Raw genomic sequence first — 27,765 nt, forward strand, 5'->3', positions numbered from 1 at the left:
TCCTTTATTCTTTCTTTTTGTTCCTAATTAATACTAGATTTAAGTATCTGTACATACATTGTACACTTAGTTCAAGTAATGTACTGAGTGTATATAAGTGTGTGAAATCTGCTTGTGAGATAAGCTGAAATTCATTACTCTAAGCAGAATTCTTCTCTTATTAACTTTGCAATTACAGTTAGCACTACAGTTTCACTGCTGTTGTAGCATATAATGCTAGCTGGTAATTTAAAAAGTAGACACTGCAAATATATATGAATATATGTCATTAAATTCTTGGTAAAAGTTAAAGAATTTGACTGTACTTTGTGCATTTTTCCCTTGAGTGTTAAACTGTAGCATTCTACCTGAGGATTGACAGAAGTTACCACAGACATGCTTTATTTTGTTGTTTTTACAGGTTCCAATATTCTGCTGGCCAGAATGGCAACTCGTAAAGCAAAACCAGATGGACAGTATCATTTAAAACCTGAAGAAGTGGATGATTTTATCAGAGGGCAACTTGTTACCAGTCTTCCAGGTATTCCTATCTTTTAGAGGGCATTTTGCCTCCTGATATTAAACCAGTTTCAGCTACAAATTTGCTTTCTAGATCAAACTGGATTAGCTGCTATTCCATGTCTATGATCCAAAATGTGATATACAGTAAAGACATATGACATCCACCTGTACAAAAACAGGCTTTATTATATTTTTTTATTGCTCCAGGAGAATATTTAAAAGCTTTATAACATAATGCATTTCCAGGTATGTAACTTTATTATGTTACTCAGTACATATATGTAGTATAATGTACACAGGCATGGTGCAAGAAATGCTGAGTAAACACTCGTTTATGCTTTTAGTGATCATCTGACCTCAGCCATCATGTATACACATATATTTAGTCTTAAATATAAAAAATAGTATCTTTATCTGTTGAAGATTAAAAAAGGAGGGAAGGGCAGTAAAAACCAGGTAGCCATAGACACTGAAATATATGAGTAGTAGAAATAGTATCCATAGGCAGGTGCAGGTTTGCCAGAAATTCTCATTATGTAACCCTTAGTGGCAAAACACGGTTTACTGCAGAGTAGGGCTGTAATTTCTCTTTGGCATTTAACTTACAGGAGATATTTTTCCTCCAGAATATTACTCAGAGAGTACTGTGCTTTGACTTTAGCATTTTAAAGTTTTCAGAATTCACTTGCACATTCACAGTGAAAACATTTCAGTGTTTGTGTTAATAATACCACCTCAACAGAGAAACAGATTATCAAGAATAGAGTCTGATCATCTAAGTTTTTTAATTTTTGCTGACTTTGGTAGTGTGAACTCATAGGATTAATATTTCCTGGAAGTAACAGGCCACCTCTCCAAAACCCGAAATATGCTTCAGTTTATCACACTTACATATGTGCTGTTGCCATGGATACCTACAATTTCCAGTGCTTGGTAATTCATAGCACAAGTGATACAGGTATGCTATCACTTTTACTTGAAATATTATTTTTCTGCCTAGGAAGCAGTGTAACAATGGTCAAAATATTTGTTGGTTTTCATTTAGATTCTGTCGCTTGTACATGAGGGGAAAACATACTATGTCCAATGTTGGACACTCACTTTGGACTGCGTTGTTGGGGGGATTCAGAGCGATTGTAACAGGCAATTTCCAAGCAGGATTCATTCATATTTTACCCAAAAATAATGCTGTGGTCTGACATATTAAACTAAATACGAGAAACAGATTAAAGATACACTGGTGAGGACAGCAAAAGTTTCCATTCCAACCATGTTTTATGGAGCAGAATTTATTTTAGATATATTTGTTTGTTACTGTGATATGACTTAATATAGTTTAAAAATAAAAATTTTATGTAATCAGAACCTAACTGCCTTTGAATTGTATTAGGTTAACAGAACTAATTGCTTTGTTGTTAGGAGTTGGCAGGACAATGGAATCTAAGCTGGCTTCTTTGGGAATTAAAACCTGTGGAGATCTGCAGTGTGCTTCAATGTCAAAACTACAAAAAGAATTTGGTCCAAAAACAGGACAAATGCTCTACAGATTTTGTCGTGGTTTGGATGACCGACCAGTTCGTACAGAAAAGGAAAGAAAATCTGTTTCAGCAGAAATCAACTATGGAATAAGGTTTACACAGGTAAATTAAACTTACTTCTTTTTTGCAGTGACTTCTTTCAGCTGTAGAAGAATCTTTTCATATTCTGATTATTTTCACTTACACTTTGATCTGTTAGAGCACCATCTTAGCCACGAAATAGAAATGAGGAAAATGAAGAAGTAGGAGACCAAACGATAAAATGGGAGGAGAGACTGCAAAACTATTGGACTGAAAAGAAGCTTGCACAAAATTAGCTGGCTATTCTGCATTCGTTATACAAGTCTGGTACAGAAAAAGAGAACTGCAGTAGGTTTGTCAGCACCTAGCATTCTCTTTCATTTAAATGGTGATTATTCAAAGATGCCAGTGCCTGAAACTATCACCAGCTGTTCCCATACAGCATTTTTATTAGACGTTTGACAAATATTTTTTGTTTGGGGGGGAATGTTATTAACAAAATTGTATTTAAAAAGTACCTCAGCACCTTTTTGAGATCTTGAGTATTTATAAAATTGATAGGGAAAAAAAGAAGTTTGAAGAGACCTGACAGTGTTGTGTAGTCCAGACCTTTGCTCAAAGCAGGGAAAGCTAATAAATCAGGCCAGTTACTCAGCACTTTATCCAGTCTGGAATTTGAAATCTCCAGGAATGAAGACTGCAAACTTCCCTAAGCAACATGTTCCACTGCTTGACTTCCTCATGGTGAAAAAGATTTTAAGTCTTACGCTCTTCATCTTTTAGGTTTGTGCTTAGACTTGCAATTCTGTATTGGGGTTTCTAAATACACTTTTTAAAGACTTCTTTCAGCATTAGGACAGGAATCTACCATCTCACCTAAATTAAGTGACCTACAGTGAAAACAAACCACTTGAAGTTAAATGAGACAATTGCTTGTGAGTCAGCTTGCTCTTTTCAGTTTACACAATCTGGATTGTATTAACCCTTAATGATTTACCTTCAGTATTTGAAAACTAGTAATTATCTAAACATGTTGTTTTTCCCCTTCAGCCTAAGGAAGCAGAAGCTTTCCTTCTGAGCCTCTCAGAAGAAATCCAGCGTAGACTTGAAGCTGCTGGTATGAAGGGTAAACGATTAACCCTTAAAATTATGGTCAGAAAGGCTGGAGCACCAGTAGAGCCTGCAAAATATGGAGGTCATGGAATATGTGATAATATTGCCAGGTAAGTACTAGGCATGAACACACTTCTGCAGGATCTAAAATTTATAGGAAGACAAGACAGAAATTTCAACGTGCTTGGTACTTCTTTGGCTATCTATAAAACTTACATCAAAATAGGTAAAATATTATTATCAAAGCTCTGTGTTTGGGTTGTACATTTGTGGTGTTCTGGTTATCAGTAATTCATATATGCTTATATATTGTTGGTGTAACTTTGTCCAGCTTGTTCAGTATTGGAGATGAGGGTTTTCTTAGAGTGTTTGAAGGATACATATTTATATCCTGCACTGTGACACACATGCAGCAGCATTGATTTCTTTCAGTAAGCAGCCAAGTTGAAAGGTTCTGGTGCTGCATAGTGTTCTCTTTCCCTGAGCTGTGTGATATTGCATACTTTCCTTTTTCTTGAGGTCTTTCTACTGTTCCTTGGTAGGTCTCATACTAATTGTGACAGTTGGAGTCAGTTCTCAGATTGTAGAATTGTGCTTTGTACTTGTCAAGAAAGATGTCTGATAGTACAGTAGTCCTCCATGTCTAGAGTGCATGAAAGCTGTAGCAGTATTTGCAAAATGACTTGCTGCAGAGACTGAGAGCCACTTCAAGTTCTGGGCATGAAGCTGGCATCAGACACCTTGGACTGCAGTCCTTCATCTTAGTACAGCTAAGTTTGTTAGTGTTGAATCTTGTCTTTCCTGTTATTTTGCCATTAAATCTGCAGAGAATTTTTTTGGTCCAAGAAGAGACAATGAAGTTCTGAAGTGGAGCTTAGAAAGTTAAATCTTGAAATTGCAAGGTCAAAGACTGCCCCATGTTTGAGCTGTTCAAGAAGGCAATCTGTTCAGATTTCTTGACTTTCACAGTTACTTTTCTTCACGTAGATATAAGTTACTCATTAGAAGTGCCATTGTTTTCCTGTTGAGCTTTATCAGTGTAATAGAGTTTCATTCCACCTGGGCTCACCATTGCACATCTCATCCAGATAATCCCTGTAGTGGCTGCCTATCCGTGAAGAAAGAGGATAACCCAATTACTCTGCCTGAGTAGTCAGTTGATAGGTCACTGTCTAAGGAGTAGGACCTTCAGCTTCCACAAGCAGTGCTGTTACTCCTATTCATTGCTCTTTGTTCCTTATTGATAAACTGGATGATGTTAACTAAATATTTTTTAATCTGAATTTTATTTATATACTTGCATACTGAAAACACAGGGGTATAATCTAGGCGTAGCGTATCATATGCTGTTTCGCACAAGATTGTCACAGAACCTTCTACATACACATACATTCTTCAGGCATACATTTCTTTATCAAAGCAGTTGTTCTTCAGTACAGGATGATCCTGGCTTTTGAGAGACAATAGGTCTTTATGCTTTTCCTTCCATCTCAGGTGGTTGTAACAGACTAATCCTTCCTGAACTGGAGAGTCATTTGGTGGGTGTTGCTGATAACAGCAGAGGTAGTGGAGTTCACAGATCACGGAATAAGCTGAGTTGGAAGGGACCCCCAGGGATCATCAAGTCCAGGTGGTGGCCCTGCATAGCACCATCCCCGTGCCCAGAAATTCTTTGTGGGTTAGAGTTCAGTCGTAAGACATGCATGCATAGAGCCTCTCATGCTTGTGATCTTGTTACATAGAATTCAGCTGTAATAAAAACTGAAACAACAAAATTCATGTTTCACTATAAGAAGCTCATCAGTTTTTAGAATTGGTATGTATACCAAGAAGAAAATCCATCAGTCTATACTTTTGTCCTCTGGCTATCCTGAATTCTTTGAGCTGAAGGTTTATTCTTAGCAGCCTAAGAACATACCTTTAGTATTGAGTGTGCATTGATATAGAGCTTTATTCCTCCTTTATTTTAACTATTGTAAGAATGAAAGAATCAGTGCTTTGGACTCCTTTTCTCTGGTCAGGACTACTAATGTACACACTCCCAGAAACTTCCCTAATTCATGAAGGCTTCAGTAAGGTCAGGGGGCACGCCCCAAGAATGCAAGATTGTTCACCCAACACTAAAGCAGTTCAGATGCCAGGATTTTGTTTGGTGGTGTCTCTTTCTGATTTTGGATTTCCAGTGACCTTGTCAACCCCAGTCAATCCCGGTTATGCTGTAGGTTCTGTATTTCTGTCTTTGTTAGGGCATTTCTGTTCAGCCCAGTAAAAGGCTTTTTAGCAGTAAAAGTGTAAACTCCAGAAGTTGCGTCCAGGAAAATGGGTTAGAATTTGTGTGGTGTTCCCCCAAGTGACCAGTTTCTCTCTACAGTTTAAGATCTTCTCTGCAGCTATAGCTTATGACTCATTTCTTGTCCCCTTACCTCACAGGTGAATGAATGGCTTGTTATGCTTTCTCATCCTACAGGTCAAGATCCTCTAGGATGATAACCATAGTACTACAAAGGATTCAGACTTGTAGACAAGCTTAAAATCAAATTCAGCTTTTAAGATTAAATGGTCTTTTTACTACATTTCTGAAACCCAGTCCTGATAGTTCAGCATAGATCTTTTAAAAATATTTTTCTGCAATGTTGTGTACCTTCAGGTCTGTGGTGATATTGATCACCTTTTTCTTTAAAATAGTACAATGTAAAGCTTAAGGAGTTCTTCATATTGTTCACAGTCTGAGGGCTTTTTGTTTTCATATTGGCAGAACTAAACCTTTGCAGAGATCACTTGGCTGCTCATGGTGGTTTCTGACAGATTAAAAAGCAGAGTAACACCACCAAAGTGTTTAGTTAAGTTGTCAGGGTGGCATCCTGTCAAAACACCAAACTTCATTTTCTTGATAGAGCCTACTCTGTAAGAGCTAAAACTTCATCAACTATTTCAGTGAGAAGACTTTACATCACTCACATATGTTAGATGAGCTACTTGAAATTTTGTGCATATTGATGTCAGAAGTTAGGCCATTAGAGAATCCAGAGCTACCAAGCACTGCTGCTGCCCTGCCATACTCTTGAGTGGTAATCTGTAAAACTCACAGCCAGGTTGTTTTGTGAGACTTGTTGCAAAAAATTGCCCATAGCTTAAGATAGTTTGGAATGTTGTTTAAAGTTACTCGCCATTTGAATTGCCTGTTGCTTGTAATCTCCATGCACATGCCTGTATCTGCTTCCCTTGAGTTCCTTTGATGTTTGACAATTGACAACTGAAATAATGTTGGGCAAACTCTCTGTGAACCAAGCTTGTGTGAAAGACAAAAATGCAGGAGTGTGTAAACTGTGAACTTCTTGTGAAACTTTTTGTCTGCCTTCAATAGATTGCGTGTGTGTGTGTGTATATATATACTAAATTTGACTGCACATTGAGAATGTTCAGTTAGTAAGTATTCTGCTTTTCTTACCTTTTCTGTAGATCATGCTTAGTTTTTAGCTACCTTTAAAAAGAAACCACAGAACTAATAAAAAGTATTCAGTTTCTATATGCCAAGAAGTTATGATCTGTTTTTCTTTCGGGTCCTCTCTGGAACAAATACAGAATTTTTGCCTTTAGGATTTGTGAAACAGTTTTCTTTTTAACCATACTTGTTTATTCCTTTTAGGACTGTGACTCTAGACCATGCAACAGATAGTGCAAAAGTAATTGGGAAGGAAACTCTGAACATGTTTCACACAATGAAACTGAACATATCCGATATGCGAGGGGTGAGTTAACAGGAAAACTGAAATTCATTCTCTTTTATCAACCTCTTTTGTTGTCTTTTGTGATTTTCAGTTCCCTATGGTAGATGATAACCAAACTTAAGCAAAAGTGTAGGTAATACAAAGCTTATTTAAATTAGTGTATGCAATTATATTATGTTGTGTAACCTTTGAAAAACATGGTTACAAAGCCATAAATATAAAAAAATTAATTATTTTTGTGGTATAAATTAATGCACAACTTAAAACTGCCTGAGGTAACAAAGTAAGATTGTATCTTCTACAGTTCTATCAGCTCGTGTAAATTTTATTTTGTATTAGAGTTTTCTGTAAACTTTTGCCATACATTAATTATGTAACTAATATAAACTAATATATAACTGTTCCTAATGCCAATCAAAGATAGAGATGAAAGGAGCTTTTTTTTCTGGACTGCAAGTCTTAAGGCAAGAAAGTTACCAGCCCATGTTTTGGCCTTTGTTTGAAGGTGATTTTCTGGTTCTTTTGATTCATGGTCTATTTTAGAACTCCTCATCTCAGTGGTTTTGTCATAACAGTGTGACCCCCACAGTAACACTATTTTGTCATCAGCCATTTGTTACAATAGAACACAGAGGACTTCTAAAACAAACCTGCATTAATTCGTCATCTGGATATAGAAGTAGGGTTTTGATTTGTTGCCTTGCAAAGTCAGCTCCCTGGCTTGGAGTTGAGGAAATATTTAATTTAAATGTCATATCCCATTATTGCAGCTAGGAAGGTGTTAATAAAGTCTTTACTGTGCAACTGTAGATGAAAACCTGCTGAGGATATATACAGAAGCTCCTTCATGCTTTCTGAGTCCATATACAACTTCTTTTAAGTGTCAGGTTTTTTTCTTTAAAATTATGGAGGATTGCAAATAAACTCATACAGTGCACCAGTGCATTCTTAATTAGACACACCTTTTGAACCCCTGCTGATTTGGTATTTAAAAGTTAAATGAAAAACTAGGATGTCTTGAAAAATGAGGAACACCTCATCTAAAAAAGACTACTTCTACCAAAGTACTTTCATCCATTGAGACTTTGCAAAAACGGTGTTCACAAGTGAAGCAATAGTATTTTTCTCATTTGTAGACTGAAGTGATGGATTTAGTATATCTTATACTTGGGGAAAAGTATTGCTGGGTAGCCAGACTTAATACTAACCACATTCTTGTCAGTATTTCTGTATTTGTTAGTGTCTAAGAAATTTCATAAAAAAACACATTGCTTTGTGATCCTATTGACAGCACTTTTGTATATCAGAGAAGTTAAGATGGTGGTACCTTTGTAATTTCTTAGTTGTTGGATTATGGTGGCTAATCCTGGGATTTGTTCGGGATGGTTTTAGTGGCTGTTTGTGTGCATTTCAATGTATTTTTATTTGTCCTCTCCCCCCACTCACAACAGACAGCCAATTCCAAAAAAGGCAATTTTATTATGATATAATTACAAATTTTTTAAACTTCATTAAATGAACGCCTTTATGTTTTGGATTTAGGTTGGAATTCAGGTACAGCAGTTAGTTCCCATCAGTAAAACAACTTCAGCTCTCTCAACAGTACAGTCTGGACATTTACCTGGTGGATCTCATTCAGTCATTGATCTTTTTCATGTTCAGAAAACAAAAAAGTGCTCAGAAGAGGAACATAAGGAAGGTCAGTAAGCTTTGTACTTGGCATGTGTAATAATGATCAGTTCTGAAGGACCCTAACATAGATCACTTTTTGGAATACTTATTCAATATTATACCAGTATAAATTATGCAACATAAAATTTCTGACTGTGGGATTTGTTACTGCAAATGAAAATGATACTAATAAAACTTTGTATAGGATTAGTCCAATTATTTTTTTTTGCTTTAGTTGTTTCATTTAATAGTAACAGAGGATACTTTGAAATAAAGAGTGTTATGATTGTGCTGTATATTACATAAACTCTTCAAATAATGCTAAAGATTATCTTTTACTGTGTCTTGAATCTTCAGAGTATTTTTAACTATTAGATGATCATTCTGTATTTTGTTTACATATGTATAGTATTTGTGGCTGCTATGGACCTTGAAATATCTTCGAATTCAAGAACTTGCACTTTCCTTCCATCTCGTGGTATCAGTGTCACACCTGGTCTCAATTCTAATGCCAGCAACACTGAGTCTGCTGTCAAGTGGAATGGTGTGCATTCTCCTGTCAGTGTAAAATCCAGGCTCAATTTGAGTATTGAGGTTCCTTCTGCTTCCCAGGTAAACCTGAGAATATGAAACATCTGCAGTATTTTGTAATAACTTGGGATTGTCTGTCTTACTTGCGTAGACCGAAAAGGAGCTCTTTTTAAATGAAAAGAGTTCTAGTAAAGTACAGTGCACAGTAAATAACTGTTATTGATACAAAAATATTTTGCCTTAATAAAATAAATAATGTTAAAGTTAGGATGCACACTTAACATTTGGACAGGATACCACTATTTAGATGAGAGGAGGACAATATTTAAGTAAAATATTTCTGTGGGATTTGGGGATTTTTTTTTTTTTAAGATGTGTTTTAGCAAAAGGACAGCCTTCATTATTTCCATCCCACATGCTGTTCAAGTAGATTCTGTTAGAAGGGTCTCCTGTGAAACAGCTGCACAGAATTCTGCAGGTATTTTAGGTATAAGCATATTTACTTACTCTTCTGTAGAAGTCTGTCATTTAAAAGTCTGTAATTTAAATATGTAAAAGCATTTTTGATGTTTTTTAACAGCTTTTTCAAATATTTATCCATTTTAAGAAGCAAATTATGTTTTTGTCAGGAAACTTGTTCTTATAATGCAATTTCCAAGCCAGCTCAGGATCTAAAAGTGACTTGACTGAGCAATGCGAAGCTCTGTACACTCAGATGCTGCCATAGGAGGAATATGTATAAACAAGTGAAAAATGCACTGGCTGTTCAGCAGAGTTCCTAAAACTTTGGTGGTCTTATGGCACATTATCTTTCTTCCTGCTTTTAACCATATTATAATATGGAATGTAATAAAAAATTCAGGGCTGGGAAGGAGTGTTTAGAGTTAGTGCCACACTGCTGTTTCTATACTGCACTAGGAAAGTAATACCAAGATATTTTACACCCAGGATTCCCAGAAAATTATTAAGGTGTTATATATGCAGCAAATTTGGAATGAGTGAATACAAACATAACAAGGAAGAGTAACTGAAGTGATTAACAATACAGACAGCTTTCATCAAAACCTCTCAATTACCAAACCAAGTAGATTTTCATAGATATTTTTGGCTCTTCTCTATAAATCCAGAATCTGGTAATAAGCTCCAAATTTTCTTCTTAAAGGTAAAGTATCCTAACACAGCTATGAAGTCTTATTCAGCAGAACTTAGAGGCAAACATTGGCATTTCTCTACATAGTTTTATTCAAATTTTACTTGTGAGAAAAATGATGCTGTACATCTGCTTGTCAGTTGTATTCATACAGTCACTTGTGCAGCTGTCATTGCACACAGCAAGCTCTGGACACTGAGGAGTTATCTCAGTTGTTTCAAGTGAATAATTGATAGCAAGTTAAAGCTTATTTCATCATCCAACTCTGGCAAGTCTGACAGTATGCAAACATACGTAATACCAGTAAAGTAAATCAGTAACATGCACCCTAGAACTGTATAAAGAAATTAATGCTTACAGCTTTGTGCCAGACAGACACCAGTTTAGTATTCATATCAACCTATTGCTTGTATAATTTGAACTCAGAATTCAGGTTTCTTTATCATTAGGTAGCTGTAAAGAAAACCCTATCTATGGTTTTTGGTAAGAAGACTGATCATTGTGAAAATATAAAACTGAGCATTCGTATTTATTGAGCTGCTTAGTCTTAAATGATATTTTACTGCTGCAGAGCATAACAGGTTCCTAAGGATGTTTGCATACACAGGGTAATATGTAGCAGAATTTGTAAAACTCAGGAACTGTATAACTAATGTTTTGACCAAAATACCTCCATTACCTATTCCTTAGAAAAATCTGAAAGCTTTTATATACTTACAGCTAGATAAGTCTGTGCTAGAAGCTCTGCCACCTGATCTCCGAGAGCAAGTAGAGCAAATATGCACCCTTCAACAAGGAGAGAGTTACGGAGAGAGCAAAAAAGAGCCAATAAATGGATGTAACACTGCACTTCTGTCACAACCAGTTGGAACAGTGCTTTTACAAATACCAGAGCTCCAAGAACCAAATACCAATATGGGAATCAATGTAATAGCCTTGCCAGCTTTCTCACAGGTAGGATGTTTGCATGGTATCAATAAACAATTACTTCTCATTTATAGGAAGTTAGATGCTTTCTTGAGAGCATTAACTGGAAGCTGTGACTTCCCACAATCATTCATGGTCCTTTAATGTCTTTTAAATGTCTGTTTTTAAATGTTACATTATCTGTCAGAAACATAGGAAGACAGATGATAAATATTACCATATTATGTTTTTGCTGTTGTTTAATGTAAAGCCCCACTTATATACAGTCTTTGCAAACCAGTGTGTAAATAGCTTTTTTCTGTATTGCAGCTGAGTTGCATCAAGCCGTAAGTCTGAAGCAGTCCTAAAATCTGCTTAGCTAAGTCACAAGAGACTCTGTTTAAGTGTTCTGATGGGGTAAAGTCAACCTCTGCTAGCTTTTTCTGTGGATGTGGTTGTTTGTATCCCATTCCTGAGAGAAGGCCAGTCATGGCTAAAGGTTGTGCATATCTCCATAGGTTTTAAATGGACTCATACAAAGCATGTCCAGGATGAGAAAAGAACAAAGATGTTTGTCAAAATAGGGACCTGAAAGGGCAACAGAGAATAGTAAGGATGCTTCTAATGTTATTCTGCTCTTCAGTCCACGAAGGTGCTGAAAAAATGTAGTGTATAAATAAAAAGAAAAAAAAAACAATTAAAAAATCAAAGATTGGGTTACCCAGAGATACACTATCTTGCATTGCATCATTTAAAATGGAGCAGTGTTTTTATTTTTCTGTTTCGTTGCACCTTTTCTGTTCTCAAATGAAGCAATACCACTGAATCACATTTACAGAGATTTTGTTGCTGTTTCTAATGCACGATATTGCTTAGCTGATAAAAAATCCAGAGAAAATAATGTAGAAATTCCACTAAATAGGTAATACATAATTGTTACTTTAAAAAATGTGTAGTCTATCCTTTTACTAAAATTTCCTCACCTTGATTCAAGTTCATTGGTTCAGAAACAGATGTGTCAGTCCTTATTCCTGAAATGCAAAGTTTGGTTTCCCCTATGGATTACTGTGCAAATAATATCTGAGTTCTCTCTGCCCCAGCTGTTTTAAATTCTGTAGTTACATCTGGCCATAAGCAAGATGTGTGTTAAATTAGGCTATGCTCTGAAGTACACCCTTCCACACCTGGCTTGCCACTCAGTACTGTTTTTCAGGGTAAATGGTAACTGCATATGGCTTTCTATAAAAATTTCTTTTAATTTGTTTATTCTTTATCCATCTAATAATTAGGTAGTCGAGAATTTATTGTTATTTTTTGAAACTGCATTACTTTTTTAAGTTTTCTTATAAGGGCCTAGTTTGCACTATTTTTTTGCACTGGTTTTTCTGTCTCTATCTGCTAAAGTATCGTGTGACCCAGTTACTTGGTCCAAAAATGCAACTTAGTAGAGCAGCCTTTTTGTTTGACAATGTAGTTCAAGAAGAATTGAGTACTTCCTATTTATTTGTCAAGGATATCCATACTATCTGTTTGAGAGTGCCTTATGCTCATACTCCAGATTTTCTCCTGGAAGCCATTCAGCTTTTTTAATTGGCAAAAAGAGGAGTAATATTTACAGTTTTCATTTTCTGAGTTAAGTCTAATACCTGCAATAGTATGGTTGAAAGGCTTTCTGTAGGCTTGGTGGGGAAAAACACAAAAGCTAAACCCAGTCATTAGTACAGGAGGATATTTTTCTGTGTTAAAATCAAATATGAACTTAATTCAAAAATACGATCTTACTCTAAATATAGTTTCATACATTTTTTTTTTTTCTTTTAAAGTCTTTGTGGTAGTGTATATTCTATGACTGCACACAAACATTTAAATCTATTTTGTGGCCCATGAAGCAGTGAAATGAGTAGTAATAAGTTTCAGGTATGGAAATACTGCCAGCCACTCCAGAATGAGTACTTTATCTACATCAGATGTAAGTTATGCCCTGCCATCTTTTTATAGTTTAATAAGGTTTGTTTTTCAGCTCTTCATTCCTTTTGTCTGAGCTGTTTTTATGATCAGGTGCAAAGTTAATTGGCTGATAGTGATTTAGTCATCAGAAAACATGTGAAAAATTTCCTTTGTTAGGTAAAGTTCTCCTGTGAAAGGAATCCAGATAGGTTGCATTCCTTTCTATCAGTTGCTGAAGTAATCTTAAAATTTAGAACAGCAGTATGTCTTTGTAGCCTGAATCCTGCAGAAGTGTAGGATGCAAAAAGTAAAGATTACAGATGCCTAGAAATTATAATAATAATAATGTAATAATGGTGTTAATTAGTGGTGACAAGTTTTCATCTCATCCCTTCAGTGTTTTCACATGCTAGATTCCTCCTAAGGAAATTGATATAAACACATCAGAAATACTGCTAGCTGTATGCTGAGATCATCCATGACTTTATAAAACCAAGGTTCCCATAATGTGAAAGCTTTCACATATCTGTATCACAGTGTTAGGCCATTGTACAAACAGTACATGTACAACCAAACTGAAACTCCAGTTGTGTTGGAGAATTCACGTGAATTCAACTGATGGCTCCTCTAATTGAACTTTTCCATGTTACACTCTGAAAGGGCAGTGATGGGGAAATAACAAAAATGCATCCAGTTCATGTACTGCATTATTTCTGTGTGAATTAAGTGGTGTACACAAAAATCAGTGACAATTCAGTCAATTCCAAATCCTTGACTCTGGAATGCTTTACTGGAGAATGCTAACCTTTTTTATTTATTAAGTAAAATCTGTATTTAAAAAGATAACTTAGACCTGTGATGTAGTTGGCTGCATTCCACTATAGTGCTTTGTTCTGTACAATGTAAATAGTAATTGAGATCAGAGCTGTTCCCATTTTTCCTTCAATTAGTGCATATTCTGTGTGGTGAAAATGTATGAAAGTGCATATTTTGTGTTGACTCATGGACTTCTGAAAAAGGAAGAAACTTGTGCTAATTTGATGAATTTTAACCTGTAAGAGCACATTCATGTTTATGATCTGTATTACTTAGACATCATGTGTGTGAATAGCACACAGTAGCTCCCTGTCACAGTATACATGTTTTGGTTTAAAAAAATGAAATCTCTATTGAAAATAAGAGATAAGTTTTAATACATTTGCAGATTGACATGTAATAAATACAGTATCTCAGATGATGATAGAAATTGCATTGTGCTCTTAGAATAGTAATTGTAGTTTTGACTAATTTTTTGTTGTTTGTGCTCATGTCTGAATTTTACCAGTGAAATGAAGGGCATTCTCCCACTGGCAGATTTAATCCACTAAATGATAGGTTTGCTTTTTTGTATTATATTTTGAAGATTATGAGCTGAAAACACTGTCCAGTTATAATGGGAAACTCCAAATACAAGATGAGTCTGTCACTGATATGCTACTTCAGACACACAAAGAGGAAAAAATAACTGATAATACAAGAAATTTTATTTTGTCCATATGAGTGTGTCTGGCAATTGGCATCAAATTATTTCCTGTCTAGAATCCAAGTCCCTGGGACAGTTGCAAAGGACTGTGCTTTTATCAGTCAAGCAAGTGGTAGACAATTGTGGGAGAAAGAGATTAAACCCTTTTGTGCTAGTTCAAAATATGAAATAGCTGGACTTGGTTTTTCCTGTGCTTAAAGAACTGAGACCATTTCCAAGAACATTCTGAGTTATATAGCAGCTTGCAGGAAATAGAATTATCAAAAGAAAAGGAGGAACAAAAGTCTGGTGGTCACAGTGTTCGTGTTTTGAAATTTGAAGAGATTGCTCTCTGGGTTAGGCTTAATCCTACTCTTAATGCAGCTGTACTGGGTATCAGTAGATGAGTAAAGATGGTTAGTGCATTGTATGATCACGATAATAATTTTAATAAATAATTAGAGTAATATTAAATGTACATTTTGTTGTTTTTACAAACTAAAATATACAAAGAAAATGTACAATGTGTTTCACAGTGTTTCAGTTACATCTCTTTATTTTTGCTTGACATAAAATGTAAATACCTTTCTCATGTGAGTGACCTAGAAGGAAGCAAACGGTGCTGCTCAAAATATACAGTGAATCTTCTATTACTGTTCAGGTGGACCCCGAGGTTTTTGCTGCACTACCTGCAGAGTTGCAAGCAGAGCTGAAAGATGCATATGAGCAAAGGCAGAAGCAATCAGAGCAGCAGCCTGCTAACACTTCAGGTGAGAATATGTAGTTGTGCAAGAGTCTTCTGGTACATCTGTTGTTTGCTATCCAAACAGCTATGCAACCCTAGGTAACAAACAGGATAATATTACCAAAGCTTCTCTGAAGATGCTGTGTTCAATTGAATGTCTGTATTTATTTTTGACAGACTATCAGTTACAACCAGCTGTGGTTTCAGTTTGGAAACAGGTGTTCAGCTTTACTCTAATGGGTGATTAATTCAATTCATGGGGACTGTGGCACTAAACTTACCCACATCCATGTTTGCCAGATGGCATCCAAACTTGATGTGTCTTGTGATTTAAAGTGCTGCACCTTCTTAAGTTAGTTCAGCTCTGTTCAGAGAGAATTCTCATGGTTCCCTGAAACCCATAGCATAGGCAGGGCTTTGGGGCAGCTAGAGAAAGATGCACTACATCTCACTGTATGTCTGATAGTCAGCTGGGTTTACTCTGAGCTGATCATCAGGTCTCCTGTTTGTAATCAGTAGAAAGAAATAAAACTAATTCCCTCTGAACATGCTATGTCATAAAAATAGGTTGTAAATGTCATTGGCTTGATTGCCACTTAAACACTACATTGTAATTATAATCACACCTGATTTCATAGCCATCAGAATAACGCAGATATGTTAGAATGATGGAATGAGAGCAATTTCCTTCATAAACTGTGACAAAAGCATTGTGGGGACCTTACACTGCTGGCTTTGCTGATAACACTGGTGGGACAGTGCCCTGACTGAGGTGAGGCAGTTTGTCCATTAGATTCAGGTTTCACCAGCTGCTTATATTCAAGCACTGAAATGCTCACATTAAAAAGCTTATGAGTAGCTGGATATCCTCTTTGTACACTGAAAGTCTAACAGTGCTTTCCAAATACTTAGAAACTTGCCAGGATCTGGAATGGTTTGTGTGTGTTAAAGTTGCTTTATCTAGGCTTTATGTTCTCCAGTGATCATTAGATCTTTGTGGGAGAACAGAGTCTCCTTTTCAATAGAAAATTATTAAATTTTAGATCTGTCAACCTTACTATTCCTGTGTTTTTCAGTGTCAAAAAATCCTTTCCTACACCTGAAGCATACAACTATGAAAAGTAAGAAAAAAATACGGAAAAAAAATCCAGTCAGTCCCATGAAAAAGATTCAGAGTCCTTTGAAAAACAAACTTATTGGTAGTCCTGCAAAAAACATGCCAGCTACATCTGGAAGCCCACAGAAGCTAATAGATGGCTTCTTGAAACAAGAAGGAACAGTTGCTCAGGTACTTTTAATATGAACAGTTTTTGGTAAAGCTATGTCTTCTTTAGACTGAGTTCATGTTGTTATTTTTCTTCACTGGATTCTTCACTGACACTTATCTCTGTATGTAAAAGGAGTTCTCATATTTGTGAGGCTGAGCATTATCCACTTCTATGTTTGGAACAGGCAGAAGCAGTTCCATCAACTTCGGATTCTTCAGGCCCGTCAGCTCTGCAGACAGAGCAGCAGCCGAGCTCATTCAGGCCACAAGCCCCAAACCTCGCTGGAGCCGTGGAATTCAATGATGTGAAGACATTGCTGAAAGAGTGGATCACAACTATCTCAGGTGTGGGATGGCACACTGGGGTCATCTTGCAATGCATCACAAAGAAAACTGCTTGGAGTAGGCTTTTTGTGCTTCCCTTCTCCTTCACTCTTCTTTTTGCTGCTTATTTTTCACAGTACTCTTGAAGTCTTACTGCCTTGGCAGCCTTAGAAGAAATTAATTGTTTGTACCAATTGTTACTCTGTGGCTTTGCCAGCTCCTGTGTCTTTCTTAACATCATGAAAATTAGCATGGTCCCTCTTCAAGCCATGTGTCTGGCATTGTCCTCTGCCTTGACGTTACTTGTGTCTGAGGTTTACTGTGTTTTTCCAACATATTGCAACCACTAAAATCAAAGCTCTTGAAAGGGAATTATTTTTCTTCTATGAAGATCTCAGAGGCAAAGGAGTGCAGGGTTTGGGTTTTTGTCAATATAAATGCTGGAAAGTACCCTAGATAAAAAAAACCCGTGCAACTGTGACACTCCTGCTAAATTGTGATTTGAATTAGGTCAAACAAATAGCAACTCCTTATAACCTTGGGAAATTTGACCTTCTACCCTATTCCTAAGAGTTTCAAAATGGGCACTGCATTCTGAATCCCAGTCTCTTTTCCCTTTGGTTACTGGTAGCTTTGCTGTCAGCTGTTCTTACTGACAAAAACGGTCTACAAGACAGGTATTTCAGGAGCCTGCTGTCCTGTTAAAGTGCACAACTTCTGATGTCAGGAAGATTTGTGAGAATACAGAAATCGTCAGGTTGGCCCCTGATATGCTGACACTGTAGAATTTCTTTCTATTGTATTCCCATTATTCTGTGATTATATTCTACGTATACAGAGAGAAAAGACCTCATGTTTTAATTTTTTTTTTTTTATTACAGATCCTATGGAAGAAGACATTCTACAGGTTGTGAAATATTGTACTGATCTAATAGAAGAAAAAGACTTGGAAAAGTTAGATCTGGTTGTTAAGTACATGAAAAGGTAACTCAATTGCTAGTATTTGTGAACTTTAGACTATTTTTGTTAGAATTTATACACTAGATGCTGTATTGTGAAACCCATTAACCCATTAGACATTCCTCTGATGGATGTTTTTTAGTTTAAAAACTGAGGGAAAGAGTTGGAGTGTTAAAATTTGGGAAAAATTAAGAGTAGTATTTCATAGAGTCACAGAATTATTTGGGTTGAAAGGGACCCTTAAGATCACCCAGGCCCAACTCCCCTGCCATGGGCAGGGACAACTGTCCCTAGAGCAGGTTGCTCAGAGCTCCATCCAGCCTGGCCTTGAAACTTTCAGGGATGGGGCAGCCACAGCTTCTCTGGGCAACAGTTTCTAGACAAAGATTGTAATTTTCATCAGCATCGTCCCTTTTCTTTATCCTGTTTTGTTCATTTTTTCACAACATCTTAGACCTGCTATCATTCTCCTGCTGAATCCAGATTCTGTCTCACCTCTAGCCTTTAAATCCTGTTATTTTGTTATTGTGCTCCTATTACTCTTCCCACGAGTTTATGAGTTTTTAATCCATTTATGACTTGCTTACTAACTAAAGCTTAACCATGGGGCTCAGCTTTCTGGTTTGTCAGTCTGCAAAATGTGTTTCACAAAATGAGTCAACACAAAAAAGACTACAGAGGTGTTCACTGGGCTTTTGTATTATGGGATATCTTTAGGCCTTAGAAAATGCAAAATACACAATGCAATGAACTGTTTTATAAAATCTGTTTAGTAAATTCTTTATAAAACTCTTCAGAATTGTCAGAATGTCCCATTCCTGGTCCCTGTGTGTTGGATCTGCAGTGATGGCAGTGTGCCTCTCCAAAGGTTCACACGTACCCCTGTGATACTGATGTTGCACCCTCCAAAGCTCTGAGTGTAGGAGCCCTCTGCTCTAGAAGGGAGACCGAGAGTGCAGAACTGCTTTGTTTTCCTTGGGCAGTTCCTTCATTAGCTTCTTGTAGCTGCTGACCATAAGAGTAACTCACATCATAGGGGGAACTCATAGTTCTCTGTGGATTTTGTTTTTAGCAATAAATATAAAAAATAAAAAATGAATATATAAAAAATTATATAGTGCCCCAAACCCTATTATTTAAATGTGTTGCTTGGCAAACTTGCCATTTGTTGGAAGTAGAGAGAGAGCATCTCTGTCTTGGGATGAGGAAGTAAAGATCAAGATTCAGAAGCTTGCCTTTTCTGTTCTCCAGTATGCACTTGGTGGAAGGTCACCCACCAGTTAATTCACAGGCTCACACCACTGCCAGATGCCAGCATTCACAAGCTGCTGTGACACTGCTCATACCAGGAATTTGTGCCATTAAGTAATTGCTGTGTTTGAGAGGGAGGGCTTTACCAGGACTGAATCAAAATTCCATTTGTGGGGAACTCTTGTGATCTTGTTTTCCAGTGTGAAGACCAAAAGTAGTTGTAAAAAGGACTGGTTCTGTAACAGTAATTTTCAGCCTCTTCTTCCTTTTCCCCTTCAGGTTAATGCAGTCATCCGTGGAATCAGTTTGGAATATGGCATTTGACTTCATTCTTGACAATGTTCAGGTAGTTTTACAACAAACTTATGGAAGCACATTAAAAGTTATCTGAACTTGTAGTAAAGAGCTTGATGAGAGCCTGGAGCTCTCTGCTAGCTGTGCCATAAGTGCTTGTGAAGTATTTGCAAAGTGCATGATAGTAATGCCCTGAGTTTTTATAATTTCAAATTTCTTTTTAAACAACAAAGTGTTTTGTACATTTCTTTTCAGAAAGTGCCAAATTTGTCAGTATTGCATGTAAATAATTGTGTTAAAATTCTTTTATTGTAGTATAGAATCTATTTACAAAATGTTTGTTTATAAAGTTTTATGGATTTTTACAGTGAAGTGTTTACAGTTGTTTAATAAAGAACTGTATGTATATTTTTGTACTGATTCTATTTTGTGATGCTTCAGTTTGAATATAGTGAACCCCTTTCACTAAAGCTGCAGCTTTGATTCATTTCACAAAGTTTTACACAGTGGCACTGCCTCAATGCATGGAGGAGGCTGCTTTGCAGGCACCTGACCACTTTTTGCTTCTTCTCCACTAACTTCTTGACAGATTTTAAGCTGAGGGAGGAATATTAATTCATTTTCAGTTTCATCTTTCAAATATTTAAGCCAGGGTGGCTGCTCCTGATGTCTGACCTTGGGTGTCCCACCACCTCTCACGTGCTTCTGGAGGAAAGCAAGTCACTCCAAAGTAGCACCGTAAAGGAGTAGGGGAATAGCAACATCGAGCATTGGTCAAGCCTGCATCCATCCTGTGCATCGCTCCTACTGGAGATAGAACCACGTGTAAAACACCACCATTCTCCCCAGCCTGTGGCCTGCATTTCCTTTGTGGAGCATAACAAAATAGGTTGTAGGGAGTAGCAGAGACAAAATAAACTGCCCGTCGCTCTGTCCGTGCTGGGGGGGTGTGCTTGCATCCCTGCAGTTCATGTTTCGGGCAAGTCTGCTTTTTGCAGGTGTGCACCAGCTTCACACAGTTGTACTTGGCCCAATCTGTTGAACAAAGCTTTTCAGGGACCTGGAGAGGATGAAGACACTTGACAAAAACCAAGTTGGTAAGAAAAATATCTTCTGAGGAAATGATGGGGGAAGTGAGAAGTATCCCACAAAATGCTGGGCATAGAAGTGAGAGCAGGAATGCAAGCTGGAGCTAACCCCAGAGCAGTATTTGCACCACTGGCTTAAATGGAAGCACCTTGCCTAGCACAGGGCCAGGAGCTTGCTGCACCAGGAACAGCTGCAGCTGCCAGTACAGCTGGGGCAGAGAAAGCTGTGGTCACATCCCTGTCTGCAGCACAGCTTACAGCAGTGGCAGCAGGGTTTTAGCTTTAGGTTGTCACCTTGGCTTCCTCATACCAGACAGTGGGAGAGGTACCAACCTCTACAGCCATGTGACAGATGAGGGAAGGGCAGGAGATGTCTCTTCCCTTGACTTCAGTAAGGCTTTTCAATGCATCTCCTGGACCATCCTCAGGGACAAGCTGATGAAGCACAGGCTGGAGAGAGAGAGAGCTTATGGAAAACTGTGGGCAGGCAGGCCCTGGGCATGGTGGGCAGTGGTACCCAGAGCCAGTACCAGGTCCAGTCCTGTTCATCACCTTTGTAAAGAAGCTGGGCAATGGGGCAGTGCAGCCTCAGCAAGTTTGCTGCTGACACGGGGCTGAGAGCATGGGGGTGCTGCTTGCAGGGACTCAACAGGTGCTGGGAACCTTGGCAAGTTCAGCACAAAGAGCTGCCAGGTTCTGCTCCCAGGGAGGGGCTGGCTCTGCAGTAAGGCCTGGGGGTTGCTATCACAGCACAGGCAGCTGCCAGGGTGCACAAGGAAGTGCCCCAGGCATGAAGGAAGGAGCCTGTTCCCTCTGCTCAGCACTGGTGAGAGGCACCTGCAGTGCTGAGCCCAGTGCTGGGCCCTCGGCCAGAGCAACTCATAGGCCCCAGTGCTGCTGAAGGGAGTGGAGCTTCTCCCACAGCACAAGGAGGGACCTTGAGAAGGCTGAGGGAGCCCAATCCATGTGAATGAACACCTGATGGTGCTCATGCACTTGCACCCAGTCATCAATATGTGGCTAGAGAGAGATGAACATTGTCTGAATCAAGATCTCTTAAGTTTCTGTTAGTTTCTAGTTTGGGTCTTTAGAGCCCCTTCAGTTCCTGCTTTTGAAGCTGCCTTTTTCTCTTTGCTTTGGTTTAGATAAACCAGCACATCACATCAAGGCAGGTATTGCTGAAATTCAAGCAGGTATTTTACAGTCAGGTTTCTTAAACAGCCCTGGTTTTGGAGCTGGTGCTCAGACAGATGTAAAACGGGCATCTTTAAAAGAACATTAATTTACTGTCAAGTTCTTTTGAAGTTCCACAACAGGAAGGAGCCTGCCAAAGGAGCACATTTTTTTCCCAGAGATTTTACCTATGGGAAGAACACTCTTACACACTTGAGGAAATAAAGCAGAATACGTTGACCACACTCTTTGAGATCTGCGTTCTTTTAAGAACTTTTTATTAGTGTAGTTTTCACGATTGCATAGTTTGCAAAATAAAATTTTAACAATTAAATGCAGTCTCCTCCCTCTGATCATTCTGTTCACCCACTGATGGGAAGTCGCACCACACACCAACCATAGTGAAAAGGTCCTTTTCAGTGGCAAGTTTAAAGTCTAACAAAAAAAAATCCAGAACATTAAATTCCATTTGCAAAGGAGGTGAGTTATTAAATGTTCCTTTGTAATGGAGTCCACATAGTCTCAATCATAACATTCAGATTTTTCCAACAAAAAAAGTAATCCAAGTGACAGAAGAAATCTGATCAAACTGCGTGTTGCATGTTAAACTTTTGTAAGTATCTTAAATGCGAAAAATCTCAGCTGCATAAACGATCCTCGATTTCGTTTCAGCTTGTGCTTTTGAAGAGTGTTTGTTTTGCTCCCGTCAACATGAGCTGTGAGTTACCCAGAGACAGCCTCTGTAAGAACACCTCAAGCTGTCATCCCAGGCAGGGAGGCAGAGGGGAAGTGGGGTAGGAAAATGCTGGGATTACAGACTCCTGGTCATCACTAACATCCACACTGGAGCTGGTTCAGTCCCACGCTGTCAGGTGACTCCACAGCTGTGATGCAGCATCCAAAGTCACAGCTCCTGGGCCGGCAGCTGTTTGCAGGTGCTCACACCCCTGAGCAGCAGCTGGAGACGTCAGCTCTGAGCTCCTCTGGGAGTTGTGCCTAACACCTGGCCTGCCCTTCCCGTGCCTCGGGAACGCTGACATCACCACCTTGAGCACACAGGAAGTGCATTCAGAAGAGGAAATGCCTGTGCTGGAACAGCCTCCACCCTTTTGCCAAGCAGAGGGAGGCAAGGGGGCTCCTTCCTGCCTGGCCTTTCCACATTTGCCACAGCCCATGAAGTGAAACTTTGATTACTGAAGCAAACTGTAAAACAAATGGGCTGCTATGTCCATCTCCTTTATTTGTGGCTCTGCATTATAATGATTACAGGTTGACTTCCATGAACTGTACAAGCAGAAAAAGGTGGGCAGCTATGCTTTACAACATTGTTTCACACAAAGCAAATACAGAGATATCCAATTGCCTAATTTTCTATTTAAAAAAAACTCTATAGGCACAAAGCAGAAGAATGTTGGAAAAGAAAGTCAAGGAAAGAAGTATGCATAAATAAAGATTTCTTACATCAAAAATGTCCCAAGAATCACAAAGTCTGCAGAAGCTTGGTTAATCAAATACTGCAGTACTGCTCTCATCAGTATAAAAGTGAAAGAGCTTTAGTTCTGTAATAAAAATTCAATTTATTTTGGAGAGAAGGAGGGAAAAAGGCTGGAAGGAGAAGGTGTAAGAGAGGGAAGGGCAAACTTTAAAACAGCAGCCAGTATTAGGAAGGGTAGTAGGAGAGGAACAGGCACATTGGAACCATGGGAACATGTAAATTGACCACTGTCAAACCAGTGTAAATTTCTTGGTTTCTCATGGAAAACATTTTATCCACGTATTTTCCTCCCAAACATATCCAACACTGTCTTCAATACAGGACTTTGTTGGTAACTCCTTTAGAACAGGAAGAGCGCATTTATTCCTGCCTCCCCATTGCTGTAAAAGTTATCTAGATGATTTCAAACACTTTCTTCAGTTCTACTATAAGCTGCCAGTCAGACTTCTGCATCTCATCCCTGAACCAGTCCTTCAGAGCATCGATGGACTGACGGCTGATCTGTAACACACAAGACAAAGCCATCAGAAACACAGCAATTCAAGGCAGCTTTCAGCACATTGGAAACAGTTATTCTGAAGAAAGGGCAGTCTGAACACCAGGCAAACTCATTCTAAGCCCCCATTTGCTGCTGATCAGTTGAATGGCCCATCCTATTTGTTTCCCTTCATTTCTCCTCACACCATGTCCATTACCTGGTCTAGAGGGGCTGCAGCTGGACGGACCATCCCACACCTTATGCAGTAAGGCAGGAACTGGGGAGGTCTGCTGCTTCCACCAGGACCTACAGGACACCCCATCCCTATTGCAGGCCCTGCTAGTCCTTCCTTTGTGGGCAAATGCCCCTGGCATGTGTGTGGCAGGTGGTGTCCTGTGACATGGTGACTAAAGCAGTTGGGAAGGTGAAGAGCTGTGGCTTTACTTCCAACAGCAAAAGATGAAGCAAGGTATCATCTCATTCAAGCCCAGTGCCCCACTCAGAGCAACTGGAGGATTGCTATTTATTGTGCAATTTCAAGCACAGGCTGTGGTGCCCTGGGGGACTGCTGAGCTCTGTGTACAAACAGCTGGCAAATAGCGAGTGGGGCATTTTGCCCTCTGAGGTGCTCTGAGCTGCAAGGTCTTTGCAGCCACAGCAATAATTTTGCAGCACCTCCTTCCTTTGGGCCTCTGCAGGGGCACCACTAGAGACCTCAAACCACAGCTGCAGGACCTCAGCTGCACAATGCCGCACACACACCCACCCAAGTGAATGTCAGTCTGTGACAGAAGGCTTCTCCCCTGTTTTTGAGGCTTAATGCTGTATTTCCACTTCCAGCAAGCTGCTACTCTGTCCTAAGCCCTCTCCACAAATGCAGATTTCTCTTACCTTACTGACAAGGATATCTGTTGCTTCAAAATGTCGTCCATACATTTTAGGTGATTCCCCAGGAATAGGTTCTATTTTAACACAAACTTCTTGGCCTTTCTTTGCAACATCCACTGGCTTGTGGTTTATTTCAATACTTGTAACTATTCCAATTTCAACAAACTGTAATACAATGAAGCAGCTGTAACACATCCACCAAACCTCTGTGCACACACCCTTCCCTAAACTCTTGTTTGTAGGCAGACTTGCTGCAGGAAGTGCAGCACTGGTGGAGCTGCCACCTCGGCACAGGCAAGCAAAACATACAGCACAGCAAGTGCTGCATCCTGAAAGGGGCAGTGACAACCTCCCACAGCTCAGGGATATCAACTGGTTATCTCTTAAAATGTCAAGAGCTGGTTCTCCCCTTTTTTTAGCTAGCAGGTAGGACAATTTTTCCCATTACTCAATACCAGGTGCCCTCCAGCCACACTTCCTGTGCCCCGCTCCAGGGCTCAACTCTTCTGGCAGAGAGCAGTGAGATATTTGAGCACCAAAAGAAAGACTTCATCTGCAAGTCTGACTCTTATCTCCTACCAGCAATCTCTGCACTGAAGAAAGGCATGCAAGCACTCCATGGTGCATCATCCCAGGAACTACCAACTGGATCAAATATACAGTGAGAAGAGGCCCTTACTTACATTTTTGCTAGGTACACACATGGGAGTCCCCTGCTTCACCTGTCCGGCCTCCACCACGACACCCATCACTATTGGGTCACGAGAGTTGAAAATGAACTGAGGGAGTATTTTCAACTTGCAAGGAAACACTGCTATATGCCTGGAAGATGACAAGAAAAGGTACTTTGAAAGATACACTGGAAAGGGGGATGTAACATTAATAGCTCTGCCTTCTCCCACACTTCTTGGGCATTCATTCTAGAGTGTTACTTGGAGAAAAATCAAGCAGGAAAAATCCTCTTTTCCAATTGCTAATTCTAGTCTATACCTGATCTTCAAGAACTACAGGGAGCAATAATTATGCATGCCTGGAATGGATTCTAATTTGACAGGCTTGAGCACTCAACTTTGACCAAGACCAAAGGAGTAGTAATTTCACAGTGTAATTACAGCCTCACAAGAACACAGGAATAAAAATATGGCTGCCTGAACTCCAGAATTTCAGAATTTTTTTTTGCCAAGTGAACAAATACATTTAAAAGCTGAGCTAAGCAAACTCAAGTTGGGATCAATATGAAATTAAATACATTCTCATTTATTTTGACTGTCCTTATTCTACTGAAGACCACCCAATGACACGATTTCAAAAAATTAATTTTGGGTCCCTATAAATCCTTAATTACATATCCATGTTACTGCAGTTGGAATTAAGCCCTCTACACTGGAATCACATGAATATGAAACAATAGAATCCAAATCCTTTTAGTTTTGTTTTTTTAACTCTGCAAGACTAACCCATCTGTCACAATCTAGGAAGAGAAGCCAAGTATAGAAAGCAAACCTTAATGAAAACACTCCATATTACACAACAATTCTAGCTGAATCTTTCATCTGCAGCACAGCGCTCACCCTACCAGGCCTAATCCCAATCTAAACAGTTAAACTATTTATTGTCTATTTATTGTCCCACCATCTTCTCTCCTTCCTTTCCATCTGAACTACATGCTAAGTAATAAGCAAACAAGTAGTTAAATAGAGCTTCATTTACACTAAAATAAGAGAGACACTTATTAGGGAAGCATCCAGAATATGATTGCTCATACTTACTTGAATTCCTCCTGTTTCTGTTTTTTGTAGTCTTGTCTATATTTTGTGAAGGCATCAAATAAGTGATAAATTATTTCAGCACTAAAAATCCGAACTCCTAAGCTGTCAGCCATCTCCTGTGCGTCACGCTCAATCCTCACATCGAATGCCAGAATGACGGCGTACCTGTAGGGAGCAGTGAGCCCAACAGTTCACCAGGCACACCACAAACCCAGAGCTGCAGCCAGGCCTCCACTGCACATTCATCAACACAGTAAAGCAAAGGTACTTACTGCGGGTCATGTTCCAACATAACTGATGCCTTCATAACATCTTTTTTATGGACAGGACCTATATTAATTCCTGAATACTGTTGAAGAAAGTCACAAAAATCAAGTCACTAATCTTCCTGAGTCACAAGGAAACATTTACTGACTAAACACAGAATCAATAACATCAGATAAAGCACAGTAGTACTTACTGGCACTTCTGATGTTTTAAGAAATTCAAGTAATGCCTCTAAAGAGCCTAAAGTAGAAGCCTGGACATAAACACCTTTCTCTTCTAATTTGATTGCATTCAGCGTTTGCTTCAGTTCATGTATTAGTTCATCCTTTAGAAAACAAAAACAAACAGGAGAGAAAAAGCAAATTTTAGTTCTCTTGCTATTCATGCCTCAGGGTACAAAATCTTCCTGTTAATGAGCTGCTGAACACACGTGACAGCCATAGTGATAGGTCCCAAGTGACAGAGCTGCAGTGTAAATCATACACAGCCTGTGAGACACTGACTGTTTCTGGCATTAGAAAATCCTGAGCTGAACTACACCTGAGGATTTTGCAGAAAGATGATCATATAAAACTGAGCAGATGCCCACCTTCAGAGCTGGTAACATTTCTCTACAGACTACACATCATTTTCCCCAGCAGAGCAAGTTTCTGCTGGCAAGGCTGAGCAAACACATGGCCCACATTGTGTGGCAATGCCTTTGGCTGCCCAAGGACCAATGACAAAATCTGACACCTAAAACCACGAGCTGGAAGGGATCCTGAACACTCTTTAGGCCTGGGTACAAAATAGGATGCAAAAGCAGCAACACCAATTTGTTGCTTTTAGAGAAGTAAAAAACCCACACTTTTCCAGAGCCTGTGCCTTCTAACCTCAAACACTTGAGTCTCCTCCTCTGGAAGATGAATGGGTTTTGCCATTGACTTTAAGCCATAGTGTATCTACTACCAGAAGTACATTTGAAATAAATACTTGTATGGACCCAACAACAAGGTCTGTGTTTGGACATCCCAAAAGTTTAACTTCCCTTCAAAGGCACAAATAAGTAGACAAAAGAATAAAGGAAGACTATGATTAAAAGTGAATTACCAACATGTGAGTTTCCTTTCTAAACTAACTTCCTGTCTTTGGAGAACACGGAGCTGTTTGGGGTTTAGGA

General features: G+C 38.8%; 2 protein-coding genes across 14 annotated transcripts in view; one reads left to right on the forward strand and one right to left on the reverse strand.

The window, feature by feature from the left end:
- REV1 (REV1 DNA directed polymerase) overlaps positions 1 to 19,854 on the forward strand; it is a 57,849-nt gene extending 37,995 nt beyond the window's left edge. For all 5 annotated transcript variants that reach the window (XM_086880464.1, XM_086880466.1, XM_086880463.1 and 2 more), the window contains 12 exons: positions 401 to 520; positions 1,921 to 2,141; positions 3,111 to 3,283; positions 6,820 to 6,922; positions 8,444 to 8,600; positions 8,982 to 9,184; positions 10,974 to 11,207; positions 15,269 to 15,377; positions 16,429 to 16,640; positions 16,805 to 16,964; positions 17,825 to 17,927; positions 19,434 to 19,854. In XM_086880464.1, the coding sequence (XP_086736590.1) occupies positions 401 to 520; positions 1,921 to 2,141; positions 3,111 to 3,283; positions 6,820 to 6,922; positions 8,444 to 8,600; positions 8,982 to 9,184; positions 10,974 to 11,207; positions 15,269 to 15,377; positions 16,429 to 16,640; positions 16,805 to 16,964; positions 17,825 to 17,927; positions 19,434 to 19,545 (1,907 nt within the window). In that variant the 3' untranslated portion in view covers positions 19,546 to 19,854. The remainder of the gene's footprint in view (positions 1 to 400; positions 521 to 1,920; positions 2,142 to 3,110; positions 3,284 to 6,819; positions 6,923 to 8,443; positions 8,601 to 8,981; positions 9,185 to 10,973; positions 11,208 to 15,268; positions 15,378 to 16,428; positions 16,641 to 16,804; positions 16,965 to 17,824; positions 17,928 to 19,433) is intronic.
- Positions 19,855 to 21,957: 2,103 nt separating this feature from the next.
- The window catches only part of EIF5B (eukaryotic translation initiation factor 5B), a 36,087-nt gene continuing 30,279 nt past the window's right edge, over positions 21,958 to 27,765 (reverse strand). For all 9 annotated transcript variants that reach the window (XM_086880473.1, XM_086880475.1, XM_086880474.1 and 6 more), the window contains 6 exons: positions 26,800 to 26,931; positions 26,612 to 26,688; positions 26,340 to 26,504; positions 25,254 to 25,392; positions 24,574 to 24,735; positions 21,958 to 23,705 (listed from right to left, as the gene is read on the reverse strand). In XM_086880473.1, coding sequence (XP_086736599.1) covers positions 23,598 to 23,705; positions 24,574 to 24,735; positions 25,254 to 25,392; positions 26,340 to 26,504; positions 26,612 to 26,688; positions 26,800 to 26,931 — 783 coding nt within the window. In that variant the 3' untranslated portion in view covers positions 21,958 to 23,597. The remainder of the gene's footprint in view (positions 23,706 to 24,573; positions 24,736 to 25,253; positions 25,393 to 26,339; positions 26,505 to 26,611; positions 26,689 to 26,799; positions 26,932 to 27,765) is intronic.

The sequence above is a fragment of the Cyanistes caeruleus genome, chromosome 3 (genome assembly GCF_971803275.1).
Source record: "Cyanistes caeruleus chromosome 3, bCyaCae1.hap1.1, whole genome shotgun sequence".
NCBI classification, from domain to species: Eukaryota; Metazoa; Chordata; class Aves; order Passeriformes; family Paridae; genus Cyanistes; species Cyanistes caeruleus.